This window comes from Ziziphus jujuba, chromosome 10 (genome assembly GCF_031755915.1).
Source record: "Ziziphus jujuba cultivar Dongzao chromosome 10, ASM3175591v1".
NCBI classification, from domain to species: domain Eukaryota; kingdom Viridiplantae; phylum Streptophyta; class Magnoliopsida; order Rosales; family Rhamnaceae; genus Ziziphus; species Ziziphus jujuba.
Window position 1 is genome coordinate 22,943,836 of NC_083388.1, and position 18,665 is coordinate 22,962,500.

The 18,665-nt window shown below is 35.5% G+C and overlaps 1 protein-coding gene across 2 annotated transcripts; it reads right to left on the reverse strand.

Moving 5' to 3' along the window:
- Window positions 1-3,004: 3,004 nt before the first annotated feature.
- LOC125421029 (protein BONZAI 3) lies at window positions 3,005-16,227 on the reverse strand. 2 transcript variants are annotated; one of them, XM_060812475.1, is made up of 16 exons: window positions 15,624-16,227; window positions 13,802-13,849; window positions 13,386-13,534; window positions 13,224-13,272; window positions 12,689-12,745; window positions 12,313-12,492; window positions 12,078-12,212; window positions 11,901-11,962; window positions 11,679-11,775; window positions 11,473-11,587; window positions 11,263-11,339; window positions 10,930-11,067; window positions 10,160-10,324; window positions 9,954-10,067; window positions 9,754-9,850; window positions 3,005-3,579 (listed from the first exon to the last, which is right to left on the reverse strand). In XM_060812475.1, the coding sequence occupies exons 1-16, from the start codon at window positions 15,786-15,788 to the stop codon at window positions 3,461-3,463; spliced, it is 1,767 nt and encodes a 588-aa protein (XP_060668458.1). In that variant the 5' UTR covers window positions 15,789-16,227; the 3' UTR covers window positions 3,005-3,460. The 2 variants fall into 2 exon arrangements, with proteins under 2 accessions (XP_060668458.1, XP_060668459.1); XM_060812476.1 differs by lacking the exon at window positions 15,624-16,227 and adding an exon at window positions 14,313-14,354.
- Between the last annotated feature and the right edge of the window lie 2,438 nt (window positions 16,228-18,665).

Consider the following 18,665-nt stretch of genomic DNA (forward strand, 5'->3'; position numbering starts at 1 on the left):
GGAATTTATTAATCTGGCACTAATTATAGTTGCATACAGACTTGATACTTCATCATAATTACTGCAACAATTGAAAGTCTGCATATACTAACAAATTTTCTACCCAAAAAATGATGGAAAGCGACAAAATGAAAGGAGGTTCAGGACCACTCACTCATTCTCATCTCTGGTGCTGCTAGTGCAGGTGTTAGAGCAGCTGCAGGGAACACTTGAATTGTTGGCACTTAAAAATTTTCCAGAATATGACTTCCTTGGTCGAGACATTGTGAGACCGTTTTGTAGTTGGCTGCAGCAAATCATCTGAGAGGTATCTGACGTACGCAGCTTCTTCTGAAGCCTTAACAATCTAGAAAAACAGTTTGGCTGATTCTCTGGTTCGCGGAAACATAAAACAAGGGTTGAAGAAACACCAAAGGAGCAAAAAGAAATAACAACGAGAAGGTTGAAAAAGGATATTAAATTAAAATTTTGAGTAATGTAATGTTTTTTTTTTTCTTAAGAAAACAAAAGGCAGAGGAAACGAAAAGACGATGGAGAGGGGTTTGGGCTATTGGGTATTGGATTGCGTGGAAGAAAAAGGAATTTTTTGTAATGAGGTGGCAACGCAATACCCTAATTCTTTTAAAAACTTCTTTATTCACAGTACCCTAATTTTGAATTCCGAACCATCAAATTGAACAGGTATGTATGGAATTTTAGTGATCTGAGAGATGAAACCAGGTTGTTTGGCAAAAAGGCAACTAAGTGAAGAAATCTTCATGAATGAGAAGAGGTGAGCCAGCTTTAGGAGAAGAGTGACGAAGGAGAAGGAAAAGCCGGGTGAAGAAAAAAAAAAAAATGTAAAAATATTTAATTTTGATACAAAGGTATTTTAGGATTATGAAAATAGAAAGGTAAACAAAAAAATAAAATTTAAAGTGCCCTGGAAAAAATTTAAAAGAACATATCATTTTTTTTCATCTATTTAGCTATTAATTTTGATTTAGGCTTAGTTTCAATAAAATATTTATTTTATTTTTTCAATTAATAACTTTTCATAAAACAAGATATAAACATATTTTATTAATTTGTTTAAATAATATTTACTATGCATTATTTTATAGATTGCCTTAAATCACATTGACCAAATTTACATCAAAGAATTATTGTAAACCAAAACAATAGGATTAATATTTGATGCAGATTCTAGATCAAAACAATAGGATTAATATTTGGATATGGGTGTAATAAAGCAAGAAATGGCAATTTCTTAATATTTGTGAGGGAGATTGTGAATGACACAATTATATCAAATTGGGAGACCTTTGTACTCATTAATTAATTTATTTTCTCTGTACAAGGTTCACAGTACGGCAACTGAAGGAATCCAAGAAAAGAGAGACAGTTAAAAAAAAAAAAAAAACAAAAAACCAAAAAAAAAAAAAAAAAAAAACAAAAAAGCTGATATGTTCACTAGCATTGCTTGCTTAAATTGATTCTGATCTTGTAGTCCTACTGTTGTAGGACTAGTACTTTTATACATATAAATGCAAGGAAATCACTTTTCTTTGTTTTATAATTTATTTTTTTTGCATGAAAGGGTCATATTACAAAAAATAAATAATAAATACAAAAGAAAACTCCCACACACGGTAACAAAATAATCAGAAAAAGTGACATGGAAATCCAGGAAAAATTTATTAAAAACAATAAAAAGGTGGAGGAAATTAAAAAGACAAAAAAAAAAAAAAAAAAAAAAAAGCCTTGAAGAACAACCTTACAAAAAATAAGGTTTACAATAAACTGAGGCTTTTTTTTTAAGAAATAAATCATGCTCAAAAGGGCCACCAAAATTTGAAGAAAACAAAGTCATCCTCAAATTCAAAAATCCATCTGCACCCTGAAACACCAAAAATGAAAACGCCAAAAAAGACAACACTTCCACACGCTTTGAAAGCAAGCATAAAACTATCTCCAAATTAGATGGCAGAGATACACTCCGTGTCGCCATCAACGTAGTCAATAAAGAAAACACTATCATCCCCCAAAACATAAAGACCGCACCCAACTCTTCCAATGCTGACGCAGAATAATAACAATAATAGTAATAATATCGAAAAATAAAATAAAAGAACACAAAAGATTTGGCCTCCCTTTAAACCTTTGAAGTAGAAACCTCTGAGGGAACCAACAAAGAAAAGAAAAAAGTAACACAGTCATACAAAAAACCAACTAAATCTAAAAGACTTATCCCCTTACAAATCATCAACATGACAGTCAATACAAACTGCAAGGAGATGAAAAAACCATTGTACAGAAGGTTCTACAGTATCAGCTTTAGAAAGAACGTCACTAACTCCGTTACTTTTACGACAAATACAGGACACCGTAAGGAGAAATTTTTATTTATTTATATATAGTCATGCTGCCAGAGTTGATGCAACACTATACATTCATAGAGGGTGTATCTTATAATTATATATTATAATTTGTGAATTTCAATTTTTGAAAAATCATCAATGATTTCTTTATCGACGCAATACAACTTTTATATTTTGTAAACTTTTTTAAAATATTTTAATTTTCATGGATCAGTATGACGACGAAACTAACTGTAGTAGCAGAAGCCGATGCTGTACACTTTTCCAGTGTATCCATGTATGGCTGTTGCTGTAAAAGAAGGATGTAAAACTTTTATATTGATGTTTAAGAGGGACATAGCCAAACGTCATAATTTGATCAAACAGGAGATAACTGTCTTTTCCTTTTCGACCGTTTGGGGTTGTGGGACACCTTAATTGACTTCTTTTTTTTTTTTTTTTTTTTTTGTTTTTTTTACCCTTCTTCCTTACTTCCTTTTGTTATTAAAGTGTGTACTTTTGTTTTTGTTATTAAAGTGTGTACTTTTGCTCCATCGTACTTGCTTCATTGTTCATTTTGGACATAAATGAAAATATTTTCGTCACCATTTTAACAAGGCAGCCAGAGAGAGAGAGCATGCAAAAAAAACATACACCAGGCACCAAACAGATAATGATGACCGTACATGATAAATATATAAACCTTTTGTTTTCATTTACTAGAGCTAAAACTTTATACAATTACCAAAAAACAAGAGCTAAAACTTTATACAGTCCGTCATGATGTATGAATTGGATTTCAAACCTAATATAAACTGTTTCAAAACCTAGGTATATATTTTTCCATTTTCCATAGGTAGCGACTACAGGCACCAAGTGTATTTTACCACCTTAATTACTAAGTTATATGGCAAAACTACTTATCATTATCCTAAAGGTTGTAAAATAAAATAGTCTGTATAAGGATAAGTGAACCTTTAAAAAAATTAGTGAGAAATTTAAGACGAACTAATAAGATAACCATATGTCATTTTGCCACCTCACTTTGAAATTGGTAAAATACTCGGTGCCCCTAGCATTGTTCTTTTCCTTATCCAATATGTAACTAAAAGTCGGTAAGATTACGTTTGGGCTGCTGCTGCACGGGTCGTGCATGGCTTAACATCTCTACTCCGCATGTAAGTCAGAAACTGTCCGGGCAGCTCTTCCAAAAGAGCTTGAACAACATTTATCTGTCCACCTATTCAAAACCACACAGGATTTGTTAGTCTTCAAATTTCAACCAAACGATCAAAAGGATCTTCTTTTAATAAAAAAAAAAAAATAATGGAAACTAATCATCATTTTCACTTTATATATAACGTGAAATGCTCAAAACAAAAGCTTCCATGGAAAAGAAAATTTAGAAAGTATCACAAAGATTGAGAAATTAAGCATGCAGTCTTCGAATATAGCAAACTGGAGTTGGATATTTGAGATGATTATAAGCATGTTTACTAGTGTTAGAAGGCAGCTTGTAACAGGAGCAGAGAACTCAATCAAGTCCCAAATTCAGATTCTGGCCTATATTTGGACCTAACATGGGATGCGATGGTTCAGTATCTAGTTTGGATTATGATTATATTGTGAAGTTCAGCCGCACCAACCAACCTCACCAACCACAGCCGCACCAACCACAGCCACCATTGTTGACAGCCACCATTGTTGATCAACAATTGTGGGCTAAGATGTTGAAAAGTGTGGCCTTGTAAGCCTATAAATAGGCTCCTTACCTTTGCATGAAAATCAAGCCAAGAGAGCAATCTCAATCCTCCCAAGTAAGGAGAATTGAGAGAAAACTCCAAGAGAGAGAGTTGTTTAAGTTCCAGAGAGAACTTGAGAGAAGAATGAGCAATTCCAGAGAGAATTGGAGAGTGTAGAGAGAGGTTCCACGAGAGAATCCTCCATGAGAGAAGTTTTTATTTTTGTATTCTATTTTTAAGAGATTAATAGAATTCTTTTATTTTTCTTCTCATATTTCTTCTCTAAAGTGGTCAGAGAACCACAACAAGTGGTATCAGAGCCCCAGATCGAGAGCTTGGGTTCAAAATTTGAAGAAACAGAGACACTGTTCTTCAAGTTGGTGTTTCGGAAAGTTGCTCAAATAATTAATTTGACAATCCCAGGTGAAAGTACCCGACGAGAGGAGAACAACGAAGTTCGCCGGAGAGAAAACGGACGTCTCACGCGCCTGCACGCGCCGACTGAAATTTTTCTGCAACTGTTCACGTGCCCACGCGCCGTCTGGAGGTTGAAGACGACCACGTCAGCAGCCACGTCAGCGAACCCCTGCCACGTCATCTGCCACACCAGCGACACGTCGTCAGCCACGTCATCAGCCACGTCATCAGCCATGTCATCTGCCACGTGGTGCCACGTCAGCACCATCTGCCACGTCAGCAATATTTTCTGAAATTACGGAACGGCCCCTGAAGTTTCGAAAATTACGGAACAGCCCCTGAATTATTGGAAATTACAGAGTGACCCCTGTAGTTTTCTGAAATTACGGTGCAGCCCCTGAACTATTGGAAATTACAGATTGACCCCTGAAGTTTCTGTATTTGCAGGTTGACCCAGAAAGTTTGTGAAATTACAGTTTTGCCCCAAAATTCCTGGTAATTATATTTTGACCCCGGAAGAGTCAAGTCCACCATTTTCGGCCGTTCCGGACGCAACGGTTAACTCCGTTTTGCCAAATTCAGCTCCAATTTTGGTCAAGCCATAATGTCAATGGAAGAATCATCTTCGGGAGCTATGGTTAAGCTCACTGCCACAAATTATACACTTTGGAGACCTCGGATGGAAGATCTCCTCAATTGTAAGGATCTGTTTGATCCTATAGAAGCTAAAGGCGAAAACCCCGATCCCAGCAAAGTAGCAGAATGGAAGAAATTAAACAAGAAAACGATCGGTCAGATCAGGCAATGGATCGACCACAGTGTCTTCCATCATGTAGCGAAGGAAACGGATGCATATGCCCTCTGGACAAAATTGGAGGACATGTACCAGGCCAAGACTGCTCGGAACAAAGCCCTGTTGCTTAAGCGATTGGTACATCTCACATTACAGAGTGGAACTTCTGTAGCCGAGCATACCAGTGAGTTTCAGAGCTTGTTAAATCAACTATCTGCTGTGGATTACCAACTAGGGGATGAGGATCAGGCCCTCCTACTTCTAAGCTCTCTTCCAGACAGTTGGGAGACATTGGTAGTCTCTCTCAGCAATTCGGCCCCGAATGGCAAACTTACTATGGCTATGGTTAAGGATGCCCTATTTAATGAAGAGGCCAGGAGAAAGGACATTGGCATGGATCAGTCACATGCCCTCGTCACAGAGAGAGGAAGACAGCAAAGAGGTGGTCGAGATAGGGGGAGAGGCAGGAGCAAGAGCAGAGGCAGATCTACAGACGGTAGAAAATCATCGTATAAGTGCTATCATTGTGGCCTGGAGGGTCACATGAAGAAGAACTGCAGAAAGTTGTTGAGAGAGCAGAGACTCCAAGGTAATCAGCCGAAGAAGGATGGAGAGACACTAGTCACTTGTACAGGAGAAGTGGCGCTCTGCTCCACCGAAGAAGAGACATGCCTTCATATATCAACCCAAGATGTTGAGTGGGTAGTCGATACTGCAGCATCCTACCATGTCACTCCACACAGAGATTTCTTTAAAACGTACAAAGCAGGAGACTTTGGTACAGTAAAGATGGGAAATTCCAGTTTCGCAAAGATTATGGGAACTGGTGATATTCAGATAAAAACGAATGTTGGTTGTACAATCACTTTGAAGGATGTCCGTCATGTTCCAGACCTTCGGCTTAATCTACTTTCGGGAGCAGCCTTAGACAAGCAAGGCTATGACAACTACTTCAGCAAAGGCACATGGAAAATGACGAAAGGTGCCATAGTTGTCGCCCGAGGACATATTTGTGGAACGTTGTACAAGACTCATGTGAAGATATGTGCAGACAGCCTCAATATTGCAGAAGGAGAGGCGTCTCAAAATCTGTGGCACCAGAGACTCGGTCACATGAGTGAAAAAGGATTGTCCACTTTGGCAAGAAAGAAGCTTATCACTGTTTGCAAGGATGCTGCGCTAGATCCTTGTAATCACTGCTTGTTTGGTAAGCAACATAGAGTCTCCTTCAGTTCCTCTACATCGAGAAGATCAGAGTTGCTTAGTCTGGTGCACTCTGATGTTTGTGGTCCCATGGAGGTGGAATCATTAGGTGGCAACAAGTATTTCCTGACCTTCATTGATGATGCTTCACGGAAGGTGTGGGTATATTTCTTGAAGACAAAGGACCAGGTACTGGATTACTTCAAACTGTTTCATACCATGGTAGAGCGTGAAACAGGAAAGAAGCTGAAATGTCTCCGCTCAGATAATGGAGGCGAGTATACTTCCAAGGAGTTCGATGCCTACTGCAGAAGACACGGCATTCGACATGAGAAGACGGTCCCTCGTACCCCACAACATAATGGAATAGCCGAAAGAATGAACCGAACCATTATGGAAAAGGTCAGAAGTATGATCAGTATGGCTAAGCTGCCAAAGCCATTCTGGGGAGAAGCTGTTCGTGCCGCCTGCTATTTAATCAACAGATCACCGTCAGTACCGTTGAATTTTGAAATTCCGGAGAAAATGTGGTCGGGTAAGATTCCCTCCTACTCTCATTTAAGAGTGTTTGGTTGTATAGCTTATGTACATGTATCCAAGGAGCTCAGACAGAAGCTCGATGCAAGATCTACTCCATGCATCTTTATAGGATATGGAGACGAAGAATTCGGATACAGGTTATGGGACCCGAAAACCAAGAAGGTTATTAGAAGCAGGGATGTAGTATTCCATGAAAACCAGAAAATGGAAGACATTGAAAAGCCCAGAATGTCTCCTAATTGTAGTTCTAGTGCCGAGAATTTTTGTCCTAATCCAGCACCAGCACAAATAGCCACAGAGGATAATGAGGTGCATGAAGATATACCAGAAGCAGACCAGGAGGAAGAAGGGGATATTGAGCAGGGGGAGACTCAATCTTCTCAAGCAGCTGCAGGGCCATCACAGCGATCAGATGATGGTACACCTCCTGAAACCAGTGGTTTACAAGTTCGGAGATCTGAGCGAGGCCGAATTCCATCAAAGAGATTTCCAGAATCTGAGTATATTCTGCTTACTGAAGAAGGGGAGCCAGAGAGTTTCCAGGAAGCTGTTTCTCATCAAGAGAATGAAAAGTGGCTGCAAGCAATGCAAGATGAGATGGAATCCTTGCAGAAAAATCATACTTATGAGTTGGTTGAGCTTCCAACAGGAAAGAAGGCACTAAAGAATAAATGGGTGTTCAAGCTCAAGAAAGATGGCAGCGGAAGGGTGGTGAAACACAAAGCCCGATTGGTGGTCAAAGGATTTCTTCAGAAGAAAGGAATTGACTTTGATGAGATTTTTTCACCAGTGGTAAAAATGACTTCAATTCGAGTCATTTTTGGTTTAGTAGCAAGTCTAAACCTAGAGCTTGAGCAGATGGATGTGAAGACAGCATTTCTTCACGGTGATTTACATGAAGAAATCTACATGGAGCAGCCAGAAGGATTTGAGGTTTCAGGGAAAGAAAACCTCGTATGCAAGCTAAAGAAGAGCTTGTATGGCCTCAAGCAAGCACCAAGACAATGGTATAAGAAGTTTGACTCATTTATGGTGAGTCAAGGCTATAAAAGGACTGCAACAGACCAGTGTGTTTATATTCAAAAATTTTCAGGTGGAAACTTCATTGCACTTTTGCTATATGTGGACGACATGTTGATCGTTGGACAAGATGCAATGAAGATTAGTAAGCTGAAGAAAGCATTGTCTAAGTCTTTTGATATGAAAGACTTAGGACCAGCTCAACAAATTTTGGGAATGCAAATAATCCGAGACAGGAAAAATAGAAGGTTATGGCTATCTCAAGAGAAGTATGTTGAACGGGTGATAAAGAGATTCAACATGGATAAAGCCAAACCGGTCAGCATTCCACTTGCAAATCATTTTAAGTTGAGTAAGAGAATGTGCCCCTCATCCAAAGAAGAGATAGAGGAGATGGCTTCAGTACCATATTCTTCAGCGGTAGGAAGTCTGATGTATGCAATGGTGTGTACCAGACCAGACATTGCTCATGCAGTAGGTGTTGTGAGCAGATTTCTTTCAAATCCTGGAAAGAAACACTGGGAAGCAGTCAAATGGATTCTCAGGTATCTTAAAGGTACATCAAAGCTGTGCTTGTGCTACGGGGGAGGTGATCCAATCTTAGAAGGGTATACAGATGCAGATATGGCCGGAGACCCTGATAATAGAAAGTCTACATCAGGTTATCTCTACACTTTTGCAGGGGGAGCTGTGTCATGGCAGTCAAGATTGCAGAAGTGTGTTGCTTTATCCACTACTGAAGCAGAGTACATAGCCGCAGCGGAAGCGGGTAAGGAAATGTTGTGGTTAAAGCGTTTTCTCACAGAATTGGGCATCAAGCAAGAAGACTACAAGATACATTGTGATAACCAAAGTGCCATGGATTTGAGCAAAAACTCAATGTATCATTCCCGTACAAAGCACATTGACATCCGCTATCATTGGATACGCGAAGTAATAGATCAACAGTTGCTGAAACTGATAAAGATCCACACAAAAGAGAATCCAGCAGATATGCTAACAAAAGTTGTTGCTCAAGAGAAGCTGAAGCTATGCAGAGACATAGCTGGAATAGATGGCAGATGACCATCAGTTTTAAATGCGGCTGGAGGGGGAGAATTGTGAAGTCCAGCCGCACCAACCAACCTCACCAACCACAGCCGCACCAACCACAGCCACCATTGTTGACAGCCACCATTGTTGATCAACAATTGTGGGCTAAGATGTTGAAAAGTGTGGCCTTGTAAGCCTATAAATAGGCTCCTTACCTTTGCATGAAAACCAAGCCAAGAGAGCAATCTCAATCCTCCCAAGTGAGGAGAATTGAGAGAAAACTCCAAGAGAGAGAGTTGTTTAAGTTCCAGAGAGAACTTGAGAGAAGAGTGAGCAATTCCAGAGAGAATTGGAGAGTGCAGAGAGAGGTTCCACGAGAGAATCCTCCATGAGAGAAGTTTTTATTTTTGTATTCTATTTTTAAGAGATTAATAGAATTCTTTTATTTTTCTTCTCATATTTCTTCTCTAAAGTGGTCAGAGAACCACAACATATATGAGGCATTAGTGCTTCATATCAGTTCCCATCCCTTTAAAAAAACCACTTCGATCTAGTTCATCAGGTCATTTTAGAACACATCATGTTACTGTTTCTGTAGATTGAAGTTATAGATTGAACCAACAAAAAGTGGAAAAAGATTGGAAGAGATTAGATTTTAGGCACTTACTATGCACTTCTCGCATGGGAACAAACTGTACAATATCTCGAGTAGCCACACGACCTGTAGAACTCTCTAACCGATGTCCATTATCAGCATCAAGGATCTGCCACATGTAAGATTCAGACAGCTTAAATTTCACAATCTCCAGTACAGTAGAAAAGTGAATACATAAAGATATTTATGAAATTAGTCAAGCAAAGGCATACCTCCATCTGTTTAAAATCTGCACCACCTACGCCAACCACAAGAAGTGACAGTGGAAGATCAGATGCCCTTACCAGTGCATCTTTTGTTTCTTGAAGATCGGTAATTACTCCATCCTAAAAATATGATGGCATTTACGCAATTACAAACAATAACCATTAAGTTGATATCAAATGAAATGGATATAAAAGGTAATCCTAGTCTTTACCGTTATAATGAGCAAGACATAGTACTTGTTATTGTTGCCTGAGAGGGACTGGCCTGCAATTTCTGCAGCCCTGTTGATCACTTGGCCAAATAAAGTTGGCCCTGCCAGAGAAACATTGTGTAGAGCATTGGCATAAGCAGCCATGATGCCTTCAACTCCTCCAACCTTTAAGCCAAACAAAACAGACTGTTACAAATTGAAAAGTTCAAATGCAAGCATCTGGCTCTTAAACATTTCAGCAATTAGTTTCATGACCAATTCACACATTATGCACTCACAAAATAGAATAGAGAGGAAATGGAACGATTCCATTAACTAGGCAAGTAGTAGCCCTTTAGACCAATATTGTCAGGATATACAAAGAGCTACATAAGTTTAGAGTAGAGCTTTTCATATGTATCACGGAGAAGGGAGAACTCCTTTCCAATTAACAAGCATTCAATGGAAGTAATGATTAAGTGAAAACAGAAGACTATAAATTACAAAGCCATAAAAGCAAAAGCAAAGCAATGATTTTCCTGATAATATATATATATAGGTTGTATCCGTGTCCATCTTTCAGATATCTAACACTGATATCCTGTAAACCATTCACATAAAATCTTAATTAAAATTATTATTTACTTGCACACAAATCACACAAAACTACACGATTATTAATGGCACTAGGTTCAAAAGTGTTGAAGTGAATAATAGGTAGCACAAAAAACGATAATATATGTTGGAAGCAATACCAATAATAACAAAGATTACGTGTTTAGATCAATTACCTCTAAGTCACTCGTGCCTCCATTCAAGTTAAAACAATGCGATACTCTACCATCCATAGTCCTTCCTCCAAACCCCCATGCAGAAAAGCGCCTATCGGAATCGTAAAACTGTATGACTTCTCCAACCTCCATAATTGCCTACAAATATTTGCAATCCACTAATCAGAAAACCTTTTCACTGATCACTTATTTCCTTGTCTTTCTTAAGTATCAACTAAAATATGGCCTTAATAATAAAAGCTCAAAAAAAATGAAATGAACCAATTTAATTTATACAAGTTTCAGATTTAATGTGCTGCGCTCAATAAGGCACCACAAGGTACACAGCCTCACCTTCTGGTAAGAATTCAACTGGCCATGAGGGTTAATGTAGTGCAAAGAATCTGCATTTTGAGGATTTCCGTTTGAAGCTGGATAGAAGTAAATAATCCAAGCAAAAATCAGAAATCAGCCAATATATAACCACAACCACAAAAATAAATAAATAAATGAACAAAAGAAGAAGGAAGAAGAAGAAGATAAAGATGAAGATAAAAGATTTACCAGTAAAATCAACAGCAACCATAAAGTTAAGCTCAAATCCACTAGAAATGTAATCAAGAAAGCTGAATTGTTCCTTCTCACAGAATTGGTCCACAAACAACTGACCCTTCAGAACCTATGCGGATAGATTATTAAGCAAAAGTGAGAGAGAATTTAAAGAACAAGCTGAAAAAAATATTAATTTTATCGCAAGTAGGAAACAGCACCTTTTCATGACCATGATGAGATGAGGGAAAAATAAAATTTGCACCAGTTTTTGTTTTATAAAGCTTTTCCAGGTCTGCCACAGACTTTTGGAGCTTTCTGTAAAGTGAAACTTCAAAATCAATATTTCCCAATTTCCATCCACGAGACACTAAACAATGATTACCATAAAAGGAAAATAAAATAGAAAAACAAAACTAGAAATTAATGAATCCAATAATTACCCAATAAGTACATGATTGCCATTGCTATTGAAATCAAAACACTCGATAACCAATGGATTATCCTGCAAAATTTGAAATTTAACCAGGTCAATGAATTTCGCTACCCTATCTTTCACAATGGCCAAAACATACTGTAGACTAAAAATTTAATCCAGTATCATAAGATCACAAGCTTGCCTTGCTACCAAACTGCTGCATACTTAGGCATACTGGTTTCCAGATTGGATTTAAATTGTTCTCCACCACTTCAGTCTTGCTAATTGGAACAGTGCCTCCGGTCTCAACAATTCTGGAAATTCTTAGGAAAGGATCCTAAGGGGTAAATAGAGGCAGAGGAAGAAAAAATTTAATCTTTCAGCTACATACATAAGTAGAATAAAGACATAAAAACAGTGGCTTTGAGGAAACATACGCTTTTAGAAAATAGGTCTTTGTTATCCAAGTGGGAACAACGGAATGTCATATCAACAGCACTCCTTGAAGCAACTGTTTCTTCAGCATGGACAGTTAGCGTGCCTAAATTTCTCAAACTCCCATGCCTATTATCTTTCTGTAGATTTAGGGTTAGACTTCGGTCTTTTTTAGTCACAATCTGTTGTAGGAAAGACCATGTCAAAATTACAATAGAAAAACCCAAAAAATTGGCATATTTACGAAAATATACATGAAATTAAAAAACAAACACGCTGCAAAATAGTGTTCGGTTAAATTTACAATACAGGAAGCTCATATATCACATAGTGCACCATAGTTTTATTTAGCAATACTGATATACTAAAGCTACTAACCATGGAAAGAACACAACTGGCTTCTCCCAGAAAATCTTGATCCTTCAAATTCAACCTCTGCAAGCAAAGAGAAGAAAACATAAAACCGTCATCAAATTTGTTATGCCACTCTTAACAAGATGCTAAAAATTTCAGGACTTGGTTATAAAACTTTCCTATTTGGAAAAAGAACAATATAAGTAAGTTCACAATATAATTTGAACGTATAGTTCTAAGGATTTCAATACAGGTAACTAATTAATGATAATTTTTTCCATAAGATCTCTAACATGCATATTCACTGAAATATAGTATGGTCTAGTTTAGTGTAGATCAGTAGAGTTCATATTTTAGCTCTTGATTAGAAATTATCTTTCAATATATTATTCAGCACTTCCAGATTTGAGCATTTCCTGAGTTGAGCAGCAGCAACCCTCTCAACATAATTTATATTATTATTTAATTAAATAAATCTAGATTTTAATAAAACTATTTAGAAAATGTAGGTAAATGAAATGACCAGGAGCTAACAGGAAGAAAGCAATAAATACAATACCTTCACTGGTATATTGTGATATTGAGTGTCAACATCATAGACATGAAATCTGCGTAAAAGTAAAGGTGAAATATGATTTAAGCAGCGTAAACAGAACAGGCTACCATATAAATAAACAAGATATTTTTACAGTAAGTACCGACAATATTCCAAAATACTTACACCAAAGGCTGCACAATCTCAAATTGGTAGGCAATTGTAATTTTATCTATCCACTGGGGATTCAAATTATTTAGTATTACCTCAGTGCGCCCTACTTCCTCTAGTTTACCATCACCTTTCTTCACAAACACAACAGCCATAGGATCACTCTGTAATGAAATAACATTAACAAGAATTAAAAAAAAAAAATTATTTAAGCACAAATCATACTTGAGGCAAGCCTCGACATTATAAGAGAACAAGTCAAACAAGTATAAAGGAAGAGAAGAGAACTTTCCCTTCATAAAGTGGTGCAAGAATATAGCAGCATACTAGCTATTTAGTCGGAATTAATTTTTTTTTTTTTTTTTCACTTTAACTTTAAGCCAATTTCATAGGTAATATGTTAGAATTTAAAAGGTTATGGAGAAACATACCTTAGACGTGATGTCCCGGTCAATCAAGTTAGCTGCTGATAGAGATAACTGCAGCACAGATTTGAAATACATGAATACATTTCAAGGAGAATATAAACTATAAAACTACGTAGAAGATGTGAAGCTAGATGCATAATCTATCATTGAAACATGATGAAAGTTGAGAATACAAGCCTCCTTGAGATAAGGCATTTAAATAATATATCATACCAAGGATCAAAGTGAAGTATTTAAAAAAAAAAAAAAAAGAAAACAACAACAACAACAACAACTTGATGATCTAATGGTTCATTTTGAATACCAAATGCAACATGTTCATCCACTTTGCATTAATTTAATTAACACACATCTTGATAATTCATTTTTAAGCCTTTTAATTATGAGATTAGGTATTATTTACAACCAGTTCTAAAGGAAGTACCATGACCAACTCTAGACCTCTTTGAGACAAGGTTTTAAGAATACGAGAGAATTTCTGATTTAGTAGTTAGGGAATGCAACCAAACAATACCAAATGGTAACCGTGAAAAGTCCACATCACAAAAATGTGTCTGCTCGTCCATGATAACAACAGTAGCAAAGAGATAATTATTTATTTGCCAGGACAAGTACAAGCAATGGAATCTGTGACGGTCACATCACCACACATATAGATAGCACAATAGAATTTTTGAATTTGGAACAATGGTGTTGTATCATGCTCTACGATAAATAGGTATCAACAATATGAAATCTTGCTAACGCCGATGATATTTAAGAAAATACGAGTAAGGGTCCAGATTCAGCCAAATGGTGATAATCCCATCAACAAATTCATAATAAAAAAAATACTGTCGCATCATTTAAGACATATCTGAAAAAAAGTCATTCCATAACATCGCTAGTAAACCAAGTAGCATCCTCTTTTACAAGCACCAGAACGCTATAATCATTTAGTTTATTCGAGAGGTGCTCGTAAAAAAGTGCTTTTAAAACAACAAAAGCAATTCGAGTGTTTGGCTAAAAATTTTAGTGTGTTTTTTCTTTCAAGGTCAAAATAATTTAGTTTTGTAACCTCTCAAAAAGCACAAAAAAGTCCAGATTTTATTACAAAATTATAAAGAAGAATTTGAATTGAATGTTGCTAGTTAATTCCGGGAAGACAAGGTCATATTCGGTAGTCCAACTAGCAACCCCTTCCCGTCAACAAAACAAAGCAAAAGCAAAACAATATAAGATTACTTCAGAGGACAAGTACCGCATACATATATATATATATATATATATGCATAGAAATTTTACCGAGAACTGTAATATTAGTGATGGTTTTTCATAATATTAACGATAATTTTTTAGAAAATCACCGCTAATATTATAAAAAACCATCATCAAATATTATGGTTCATCAAATATTATGGTTCGTACGAGGACCGTCGCACCATTTACGGATGGTATATATATATATTTATATATACAATAAAAAATAAATAAATATATAAATTAAAAATTAAAAAAGAAAGGAAGAAATAAATAAATAAATTGAGGCAGGAATGCTACCACAGTGATTCAAACAAAGAAATCATAGAGAAAACGACTGTCCAGATAATCTAACAGCAAATTTAAAAATAAAAATAAAAAGGATGAAAAAAAGACCACTCAAATTCATTAAAAAAAAGGAAAAAAAATGTGATTATTTAAAAGAGAAGTATGATTAGACGACAAAGGAACTCTTTTGCGAAGCGCGTGGGTTATCTATTACTGCAAAATGAAAATCAAACACAATCGAAATAACAAAGACACAAATAGACAAAATAAAAATCAGAGAAGGATAAAAATATTATACCTCGAGTTGTGTGAAGAGGGGATTAAAGCCACGAGACTTGTAGAAGAAATCGATAGCGTCGTTGTGGCCGCCATTGTTCTTGTTGTTATGGGCGTCTGTGGGCCTGGATTGGGTCCCTCCTATGGCTTGTTGCCCTCCTTTCACATCCGAAAAGCACCCTCCCATCTTTCTCTCTCCTGTCTAAAAACCCCAATTATCTCTTTCACTCTGAATCTATAAACCCTCTTTCTCCTTAACAAAATTTATCTCTCCGCTACCGGCTTTTTTCAAGTCTCTGCGTGACTATTTACTTAAAAGCGTTCCAAAAAAAGAAAAAAGAAAAAAAATACAACTGTGTCTATTTGGTTAGAATTTCCCAAAAAAAAATTTGCTGTTTTTGTTTATTACCTATAAAAATAAAAAGACCCACTAACTAGTATTTTTTTTCTTTCTTTTTCTTTTTTATTTTTTTCTCTTTTTTTGGGGGGTGGGGGGTTGGGGGTGGGTGGGCTAGTTTACTAACTAGTTATTTATTTAGATAAGGTTAGACGTTTTTTTTATGTTAATAAGATTGGTATTCCATGTCCCTTTTGATCAACCAAAGGAGCACAGCCAACGGATTTTTTGTAGCACTCAGAATCTGCAAGAGGCGACAGCTATATATATCTATATATAGGACAGGACCTCAAATAATATAATTGTATGGATTGGATAGAAATTGTACGGAAATTAAAGAGAAAAAACTTAGACAAACTTTTCAGTTTGAATAATATTATTATGGACATATTATATTATAATGGCAATAAATAAAGATAAGAATTTCGGGAACAACTTTTCGGCCACGTCACGTGGCTTAAACGGTGATACCTGAAATTTATATAACGTATAAGAGAATTTTCTATTTCAATGCTCAGATTGATTTTTGCTTCTTTATATAACTATTTGGGTTAAAGTATATCAAAAAAAAAAAAAAGGCAAACAAACAAAGTAGTGGTAAGTACTCGTTGAGTAGATGATAACAAACTGCAATTTCAAAGAATTTACTATAATTCTATACCCATTTAGATATGAAACACTTTTCTGGTCGAAGAAAAAAAAATAAAAAAGTAAAAGTACATAAAATAAGAATCAGATCAAACCAAAAAGTTTCCGTGTCTGCACCAATTGTGAATAATTTTATTCGTTTTCCTAGTCAAGTCTAATTAAAATAGTTATTGAATATATACACATTTTTTTTATGGGCAAATAATTGTTATTGAATTTGAAACGGAAACTACAGAATCAACGTATATTGTATAAGAAACAGGATCATGGGAAATCAATCAACTTCCATGCAAAATACATACAATTTCATTTTCTATATTTTCTTCATGTTGTTTTTTTGAAAGGTCTTCGTAAAATATTTTTGTTTTTCTTTTCTTTCCTTTTTCGTTTTTTTCATTTCACACCAGATCAGTCTTGCAGAATATTAGAGTCAATTATATAGTAATTAATCAAAAGATTGTTGCAGCAACTCAAAATTTCTAGTTTGCCTCAAATTACAAATATCACCCATAATCTATTACACTTCTACATTTTTTTTGCATCAAAGAATCATAATCTTCAATTCCATATAAGAATATCCAAAATTATTTACCATTTTCTTCACACATCTTTTTTTAAAATAAAAAATAAAAAGATAGAAAAACCTTCTAAGTGTAGATCACAAAAGAATTTTCCATTGTAAAGGTCCAAGTCATAACTTCCTTTAAAAAAACCCCAGCAACACAGCAATGTTTATCCTCACCAAAAGCTCTTCTCTCTCTCTCTCTCTCTCTCTCTCTCTCTCTCTCTCTCTGCTTCAGCCCTTATTCTATCTCCATCATTTTTATTTTTATTTTTATTTTTTTGCAAATTTGCAATCGGAGGCTCTTTCCCTTTTCTGCCTTCTCTTCCCCACCTCAACCCCATCCACATAGACTTCTTTATTTCCTTGACAAAATTTGTTTTGTGACTTTGAAATTGCAAAGGTTAGAAGCCGGGTTCGAAGGGAAGGAGAAGACTGCGTTCTAAGCAAGGAGAAGCGTGAAAATCGAGACAAACATGAGTGAGATAACGTGCATTAATTCGAGAAGAAATGATCTGGTTATGATCTGGACAAAGTAATACACGTGTCAAATTAATACCTCCTTTGTAAAAGTACCATAATTAAGTCGAGCTGACTTTGATTACTGATATACCAACAGAGTGCGAATATCCATGAAAAAATATATATATAAAAAAAAAGTGAGGTTAACATTTATCAATTTGCCTGCTCAAGAAAACAGATAGAAATGTGAGCATGGGACATGAAAATGGATTTCTTACAAGAAAACTTTTGAGACCGATAAGGGGAATGTATAGAGGAAGCTAAGCTAGGGTAGAAAAATTTTGGTGTTGATTTTGTAATGTTTTTATATAGATATATATATATATATTTTTTTTTTCCTTTATTTGTGTAGAATTGGATTCTATTTAAAGCTATAATTTAAAAAAAAAAAAAATAGATAGAAGTTAAAAACAAAACAAACAACAAACAAAAGCAATTTCGGACTGTTCGTTTTATGTGTGTTGCAAGAGCAATTTCAAAATTTAAAGTGCCCAGTAAAATATTTAAAAGAAGATATAAAATTTTTCCATCTATTTATGTATACAAGCTTCTTTTTTAAAAAGCAATTAATTTTGATTTAGGCGTAGTTTGAATACAATATTTATTTTATTTTTTCAATTAATAACTTTTCATAAAACAAGATATAAATATATTTTTATTAATTTGTTTTAATGATATTTACTATGCATTATAATATAGATTGCCTTAATCACATTGATCATATTTAATTGTGATATGGGCCTTAAGAATAACCAAAAAAAAAAAAAAAGTTCTTACTAATAAAATATACTCTATTCTTTCCAAAAATATACATATTCATCTAATATTTATATATTTTTTTAAATTCTTTTATCTTCAAATTTATTGCCATTTAATTTTGACAAAAATAAATTCTTTCACAAAAACTTTATAAATAAAAAAGATTCAAATATAAA